This window comes from Gavialis gangeticus, unplaced genomic scaffold, assembly GCF_001723915.1.
Source record: "Gavialis gangeticus isolate Ggan-Ray unplaced genomic scaffold, GavGan_comp1, whole genome shotgun sequence".
NCBI lineage: Eukaryota > Metazoa > Chordata > Crocodylia > Gavialidae > Gavialis > Gavialis gangeticus.
In genome coordinates, this window is record NW_017729025.1 from 26340943 (window position 1) to 26349982 (window position 9040).

A 9040-nucleotide genomic window follows, 5' to 3' on the forward strand; every position below is an offset into this window, starting at 1 on the left:
GGGGGGGGGGGGGGGGGCAGGGACGACAGAGCCACAGGCAGCTAGTCCAGAGAGGGTAGAGAGTCGGGGAGGAGGTGGCTCCTGCCATTGTGCGTGCCCCAGGGGAGCACATGTCCGTCCCCACCCCCGGATTTGTGCATGGGGCAAGGGCAGGCTCAGTTGTGCAGGGCAGGCAATGACAGCACTGAGGGGGGGCTATAGCTACCCCAAAATTCCCCATAGCCCCCACCTCCCAGCACTGTCACCGCCACCTGCCTTGCACAGCTGAGCCCACCTCACCCTAGCCCAGTCCCCTGCCAGGAAGAGGCTGGCGCTGCCGCGGCCCAAGCCCACGGAGGACAGCCTGTCCTCACCCCACACACACATCTGGAGGGGCACATGCTCCCCACCCCCATCTCCTCCAGGGGTACACAGTAGCAGGGAGCTGCACCCCCTCCCCACCCAGTGCCCCCTGGAAGAGCCCTGCAGCTCCATCCCATGCCCCACCCCAGAGTCCATTCAACCTGGCTGGGCAGCGCCTGCCCCTGCCCCAGTCCCTCCCTCACCAGAGGCTTCTATCTGCTCCCTCCCACATCCCTTCCCTCCCTATAGACTTACCGGTAGGATACTGCACCCCAAGCTGTCCAGTTGCATTCCTGCAAATCGGGTATCAGATCGGTATAGCCAATTATTAACCGGTCACATTGGCCAATCTGTATCAGCCAAAAAAATGTTTATTGGTGCACCCCTACCATTTACCATGCTGTTGCAAAATCACCAGTGGTCTGTGGATCAGTTTGGGAGCCACTGTGATAGGCCAAATTCATGCAACTTATAACAGTTCCTCCTTAGTGACCCAAAATGTTGCTAAATTTAGGCTAAAAAGCCATACAAATGCTGAATTAATTATAAATACTTTGCACCAAATGATGATTACCATTTCTTGGTTTCTGGTTGGATCTAAATCATTTTTCAGAATTTTTTCAGGTGCTGATTTTTGTCTAATTTAAATCTTGACAGGTTCAAGCTAAAACAAATATCCATTTGACTGGCTGCACAAAGATGGTAAGCAACTAGTATGTAATTCACAACACATTCAGCGCCTCCACTGAGAACTTCTCACTTATTTTTAAGGGATATACTATTAAAAATTGACTTCTCAAAAAAAACTCAGTGCAACTTGAAAGAGGATCACCACTCTTAAAGGAATTTCCATGTTTATAAAGGCGAGTTAGTTGGAATTCTAAAGTTTACATAGACTAAAACCTATGGGAAGATAACTAATGAAATACCATAACTGGCAGTGTGAACCACAAAACAAAACATAATATACATAGCACAGCGCTTACAACGGATATACAAAAAAGCCAGAAATATAAAAAAAGGTATAGTGTGCAGATAAATCAAGCCATTTACATGTACTTGACACTGGGTATGGTGCCATTTATGAAGATAATTTATTATATAAATTATATAATAAATGTTTTAAAACCACTTTTAAAATATGATGTTCTGTACATTTATAGTACAGCACATGATTTGCATATATTTACAACATGCAAATGAATTACTTTATTAAAAAGAAGATGTGGAAGTTTCTTAAAGCATGAGGTACCTTCTAAAATGTTTATATTTGCAAAAATCTGCATCTTTGAGACCATTCCAAAAAATCTCTTGGTGAGTCGTGAATAGAAAAAAAAAAGAAGCAGCTGGGTTATTACTACTGCTACTGAAATGCAGCTATCCATCATTTATAATAGACTGTGAAGGCTGAAGACATGGTTAAACACACTCAAGCTGACAGGCTGTTATAATATCCACCAACTACTTGAGTGCTTTGTTCAACCCAACTTAACCACACGAGTTTTACTAGAATACAGTCTAGGCAAGCCTGCTCTAATCTATGCCCCTCTCTAGCCTGGACACAGAGATGATCAATCATATCTTTGTGACCATTTAAAACGAAAATAAAAAAAGTTGGGTGCTACCAGCATACCAAAAACATATCAGCCTCTCTCTCTTCTAGTCTAGCACAGCCTTGTTTACGTATTGTTCCAGACATGTTATAATGTTAAATGCTTACTGGCACACAAAAGAGAAGTTACCCAATAGAGAAGGAATTATGCCAAGGAAGGACAGCTGTGTGCATAACAGACTGCAGATACATGTCACACACTTCATAATTCATGATACTGAAGCCAACCATTGGTCTCACTAGCATGAACAGTTGTCACCCATAACTAGATCAAACAATTCAACAAGAGCAGTCTGGTTCATTACTAAGTTAAAATCCCAACTGTCAAGGGTCAAGCAAGCATCAGGCATTCAGTCTCATTGAGAATTGTGTCACAGATCTGTTACGTATTGCCTCTGACTTCATTTGCGGAAAAAAAAGTATCATGTACATAAAAGCTATAACAATGCACACATAGGAAGGGGCTGAATTAAGACCATGCAAGCAATATTCATTTCCTAACTTCCAAGTACCTGACTTCACAGTTTGAAATGCATTTTAATGCATGTGTAATGCTTGAATTTTTTTTTTTTTGTAGCACTCAAGTGCTGGAGCACTACAAGAATGGAGAGACTCTGCAGCCTTAGGCTCCATTCCAGCTGCTCAAGAGAAAACACACTCTAGTTAGCTCTAGAAGTGTGCCAACCTGCTGTCCACCCCCTCCAGCTATTCTTCATCTGAGGTCTGTCTTCCCTCAGATCCTCATGAGATCCATCATCCCCTTCCCCCACAATCTCTTTGCCTAGTCTATCCTAGTTCTTCCTATTGCACCCAAGATCCTTGGAGATCTGTATCTCTTTTCTGCTAGTCCCACGCTCCTTGTTTAGCCAATACTGGTTTCCTCCAACCCACCAGCCTCATTTCAGTGTCCACCAATCAGCTCATAAATTTCTTCCCTACTTCCTTCCCAGTTTTATCACACCTCCTTGTTCCAAAACATTCTTCTGCCTGGTCCATTTTCCCCTACCCAATTCAAACCAGTGTCTTTCCTCACACTACCTGGCTATCAACCATGGGAGAGGTATGTGTGGGGAAACACAAGGCCAGTGGTTCTCAACGTTGTCAAGACTCAAGGCATCCCTTTGAAAATGCCAGCTCTTAGTTTTCACTCAGTCTTGTAATTTACTTAATCTTGTAAATCATGTTTACACGTCTAAAGATCTCATGGCACGTCAGGTTGCCAAATCACTCTGGTTGAGAATCACTGCTTTAACTTGAAAAAACTGCAGTAGTAGGGCTGCATGCATCATGCATGCAGTCTGGCTAGCACTATGAAAATAACTGAGCTACTCTGATTTTGAACTATTAAACATTTAAAAAGTTTCTACAGAGCACGTGGGAAACAACAATTTTTTAGGCTTACAACTTGGACAAATTTGGACATAAACGCCACGCATACCTGCTGCTCAAAGATTATGCATGTGAAAAGTTCTGACAAAACAATGTACCTCCTTTCCTCAATCTTTGGAAAGGCTGAGCTCTTTTTAACCCAAGTTTTCCCAAAAAAGAATCATTACAAAACAGACATTTGGCATGGAAGATTTCATCCCAGATAGCTAAGTTCTGACAAAAGGATATGAGAAACCAAAACCAAAAGTCCCAGAAAAAGAAGTGTTGGACAATCTTAATGAGCAGTGCTATGAGCTGATTATAATAAATATCTGCATTCACAAGACTTAAGAACTAGGGTTCTCGGAAGAAATGTTTTTTTAAGAACACATCTGACAAAATAAAGCTGAGGTTTGGGATACAAGTCTTAACTATTCAAAAATTTAAAAGAAAACTCACAATATTTTTGTGTAAAGCCATTTACTGAAACAAACTCACTTTCAGTCAACTAAATACTCTTGCCATAGTTTCAATATAGCTGACTGTCCTCTTTTTTTATCCAATGGCAGAGCGCACATTACTTCACACTTACATTAGAACCATTCTTCTCCCCGAGTGGCTACATCTCAATGGTTGATAATGCACTGCAAGTATGTGCATATTATATGTATTATGCATACAGTTAAGTGTTGCAAGATGAAAGCACTATGCAAATGTTAAGTCTATATTTTTAAGAGGCTGTAAACATGTTATCACTGAAGTTATGTTCTTTTAATCAACAGGACTGAATATACAATCAATAAGGAAATAAAATACATAAAACTTTGTAAGCTTCAGTGTTGAATTTTCTGAATATTATGTACAAAAATCTCAATACTATCTCACAGCAATAATTTTTTTTGGGGGGGGGAAGAGAAGGGGAAAGAAAGGGGAGAGAGTTTATCTAATGAATGTACTAAAATGAGTAGATCTGCGAATCAAAAAAGCAAGAGTATATTTGCAAGCATAAAATTTACTCTGCTGACATTTATTGCCAGGTTTTCCTCTATTTGAATACTTACACTGAAAAAAAAAAACGAAGAAAACATTTCACTAGTGAAAGAAAATTCTTAAAATGTGGATTTTACTGTGAAAGTTTTTTTCCATAAATCATAACATCAGCAGGCAGTTCAACTAGAGGGCATTATTACCCAACTGAATGAGCATGAATCTCAAACTGCATACATTCTCCAAAAAATTAATAATCCAAATATAACCTGTACATGTTATCAATGCTGCATCAGTAGCAAGACATGAATTTTTTGGGACTGGCAACAAAACAGAAATCACCCTGTCCTTTCTTACATTCCAGGTCCAGACATCACTTCCACCCTCTAGCAGAGGGTTTCCCACATCACAACTGACAGCCTGGGTTACCATTTAAGGCTTAAACCAAGACTAAATTACTTCTTTCCCACAGTTACCTTGTAGCCCTGACTATTGTCTCATATTCCATTTTGCCTACAAAGTTCTCTAGGCAGAGGTAATCTTTTACTTGTAAAATGCTGAATACTATATGGACAACATAAGACTGAAAAAGGGAACCCCCTGGGCCACTGAGTACAGTCCTCCTGCACTTGTAGGCAAAAGTTTTACCCAAAGGTTCTTTTAACAAATATAAAATCATTATAAAAAAACACCACCCAATTCAAATGCTTACACAAAGGCTCAAAACAAAACAGCAGTGAAGATATCCTACAACAGGGGTCGGCAACCCCTACCATGCATGTCAAGTGTGGCACGCGAGGCCATCTTGCTTGGCATGCCGTGGCCAGCCCCAGCTCTGGGTAGCTGCTGCCAGCGACGGAGCCCAGGCTGCTCCCATCAGGGCTTGCAGTGTCCCAGCTAACTGCTGGGAGCAGCTCAGGATCCTGGCTGGCAGCAGCTCCCCAGAGCCAGTGCCAGCTGCAGCCAGGAGGCTCCAAACAGCTGTGTTGGACTCCGGCATCAGCTCTGCACCCCTTCATGCAGGCGCGCCTTGGAGCAGGTGGTGGGGGAGGGGCCTAAGGCAGGGCAGCTCCAGTCTCTCCCCGCCCCCTGCACAGAGGTGATGAGCCCAAGGCAGGTGTTTGTAGCCAGCCCGAGCTCTGGGCAGCTGCAGCAAGCACTGCACTATTCCTGTTGGTCACCTGTGGTAATATATTCTTTTAAATTGACAGACTTTATTAAATAAATGACAAGCATCTACTAAAAAAGCAGCAATTAGCACCCTAGGGGGGAGAGGAAAGACACTGTCCTGAAGACTGTTCCTCTAATGCAACGCTATGATCTGCTGCACTGTAATTTTCATGTTTTCTGCAACTGGGGACATCTGCCTTGGAACTGGACATTGATCTCTTTATTGCTACAAGAAATACCATGTAAAATTCAATACAGTTAACACTGGCCTTGAAACTAACTGTATTTCCTCACTTTCAAGAGAGGCATCAAAAATTGTACCAGAGAAATGAACACTAATGAGAAAACCTTTTCATTACCCCCTCTCACTTTCACATTGCCTACAGTGCATAACACCAACACTTTACAGGACTTCCACTTTCATTTTTAAATACCAAAAATAACACATTCGCTTTGAACTCTTGTTCTATCATAAGATCAACACATCTAACCACCCCATTCTAATATTATGAAAGCCTTCATCTGTCTGTCTGCCTGCAAGTAATACTTTATTTGCATTCTGATTGGCTGACTGAAACAACCAGAGTGCTCCGAGAGCGCTGGGACAGGAGATGGTGCAGTGGAACGCTGCCATAACAGTGGGGACACTCCGTCCCCACCCACTCCCCTCTCCCCCTGTAGTTCTTGACAGGAAGTTGGTTAATATTACATAAACGTGGGAAGTTTTGCCCCCACAATGTTGAGGTCACAATTAAGATTCTGTTAGTGAGAGTCTGCACAGCATGAATAGTAGCAGAATCAAGTAATAACAGTAGCAGTAATAAAATAAAGAGACATCAGGATTATTACCCTTTACCAAAGATGGTCACTGTTATTTTAAAAACACAGAAATGTAACTATGGTCTAGATAATGAGAAAGGGAGAAACCCACTTGTACTCAACAATGCTGACAAGCCCCCTATACCAATTCATCCCTTAGAGAGGCAGGCACATTGGAATTCAGTCAACCTGGAAACCTTTGTTGTGTCCAAAGAGTTGCTTAGCGTGGGTTCTATAAAGGACTGTATGGGGGATTAGAGCATTTTGGGATGGGGGACACCTGCTGGACCAAAACATTACATAAAACATTTGAAGGAAGTAGGGTGGACATACAACCTACCTGCAAGTATTGGTGTAGGAGTTTAGGCCTTTCAATCAGGCTTTGTGTAGAAGACTAAGCAGAATTACCTTGGCATTATGTGGATAAAAGTGAATTTGACCCTAAGGAAATATTCTGGTGAACTATGATCACATAAGACTTCCAGATTCTAGTTCTGCCTGTTCGTTAGGAATAGCGGTATAAAATTGCAAAAGAAAAGGCCATGCGTATGGGGGGAGGGGGGGGAATAAAAAATAAAAATATCAGATTATAACAAAGTAGATGTTCCTTGATTTCTGCATACCCAAGCCCTCCCAAAATATTAATTCTAACAAAAAAAAAATACATACCTTTTAAAGCTGGCAGTTTCTGGAGTTCTCTGTTATTGCTAACATTAAACCTTGAAGAACTCTGCCGTTTTTCCTTTTTCAGTACAGTCTGAGGAGCAGGTACTTTGATTTTAGATAACTGTGCTGGAGGAGGAGCGCTGTTTGACTTTTTGTTTGACACCTGTTTAAAACACACATTTAAATGTAACTGAGTTTGTTAAACAAAATATTCTAAGAGCAAGTTCATGTTACAAAAAGCTCAGCTGGAAACAGGGCAAGCTTTCAATGGACTTTGCAACCTTGTGTCAGATTGCATAAACATCTATTACTCTGCTTCGGGGGTAGGCAAAATATGGCCCACAGGTGGGATCTGCCCCACCAAGGGATTCTATTGAGCCTATAGTAGGTCCCTCAGCCCCGCCCAGCCCTGGCACAGGGGGCAGCCTGGGCCATGGTGTGAGCAGCTGGTCTCACCATTCCTGGGCATGCAGCAGGGTGGGTGTGATGTGGTGGTTGGACTCAAGCTTCATGGCAGCCTACACCAGGCAGCAGCAGCTGGAAGAAGCCACTGCCAGTGTTTCTGCTGCTGCCTGACCTGGCTCTGCTGCCTGGGCACCCTGACCCTCGTGCCCTGCACTCATCACCAGAAGGGCAGGACAGAGTGGGCAGAGTCTCCATTGAGACCAGCTGGGACCTCTGCAGGTACAGCACACTCAGCCGGGTGGATGGGATGGGGCCATAGGCAGACGGGGAGTGACATCCAGGAGTGGGCCAAGTGGGTGGGGCAGGGGCAGAGTTGGGATCCACTCCCTGCGCATCCCTGCCTGCAGAACCTGTGCTCATTGCAGGGATGCATGGGGAGCAGATCATGGCCTTGCCCTGGGCCCTGGCCCCATGATCCGAGCTGCCCCACTCCCGGATGCCATTTCCCTATTTCATCCTCCCAGCCAAGCATGCTCTAGTGGGGTCCTGTGCCCCTGGTGGTGGGTACAGGGCAAACAGGCCAGACAGAAGGAGAAAATTAATCCTACTGACCCACAGCAGCTCACCAAAACTCCTTAAGTGGCCCTAAAGCCCAAATAATTGCGCACCCATACTCTGCCTGCTCTTTTCTTACATTGGCTTCCTTGCCAAAACCCTTTACAAGTAGGGAGAACTATTCACAGTCAACTGTTTGAAACTACCCACTCTCTTGCAGTTCACAGGCATTTCCATAGCATTCATCATCTTAGTTTCCCCCAACATTTATCTGTTCTTTTTTGAGTTATGCCTAGGATCCTCAAAAGGTATGCCACATTTCAATAGGACCTATGCCCTGTGAATGTCTGTACCATGTCCCATCTTGGTTGAAGCTTCTAATCTCCACTGTAATACAACTGACATTAGTCTAATAACACTTATCACAGCAATAGCTAAGCAAGAGTCAAGGGTAACTATTTTTCTGTTGCTTCAGTTTCTTCAAGAGGTTATGGTGAAAGATTTGTGCTAATCTGCTGTCTACTCATGAAGTGAAACACTTTTAGCATAATGTTTCCCCAGTTGTCACTATACAGATGTAGAAGATGATCAAATTTAAAAAAAAAAAAAAAAAAAAAAAAAAATCAGTGAGTCCAGGAAAAATGGTTCCCATCTTTGGGCTCACTATACTTCACAGATCATTACTTGGCAGTGATCTCCCTATGTGTAAGCCGATTAAAATACACAACTAACAAAAGCCTGTCAGAACTTGTAATCCAAGAAAGAAAGAGAAAGAAAGAAAGAAAGAAAGAAAGAAAGAAAGAAAGAAAAGCAGGTTTGTTGAGAGTACGCATTGGTAGGCTGTTTCCCAATGCTGTTTGATTTCATGAAGACTTTGTAACAATGAGATGGATACAATTTCCTTAATAGGAAGCTAAATGAACTGAATACACAATAAACTGATCTAAACTGCAAATATTTGAATGCATTTCCAAATTAGCTGAAATACCTTGGAGAGCTCCCAAATTTAGAAATGATTTTATACTGAAGCATTAGTGTTTAGAAATACACCTCTCACTTATTTTTGCAACAAAAATAATCTGTTCTCCTTTTGCTGGTTTTTTTTTTTTTTTTTTT

General features: G+C 42.6%; 1 protein-coding gene across 1 annotated transcript in view; it reads right to left on the reverse strand.

The window, feature by feature from the left end:
* The window catches only part of PPP2R5C (protein phosphatase 2 regulatory subunit B'gamma), a 189714-nt gene that overhangs the window by 146921 nt on the left and 33753 nt on the right, over positions 1-9040 (reverse strand). Inside the window, exon 4 of the mRNA XM_019518554.1 lies at positions 6968-7127. Within this exon, the coding sequence (XP_019374099.1) occupies positions 6968-7127 (160 nt within the window). The remainder of the gene's footprint in view (positions 1-6967; positions 7128-9040) is intronic.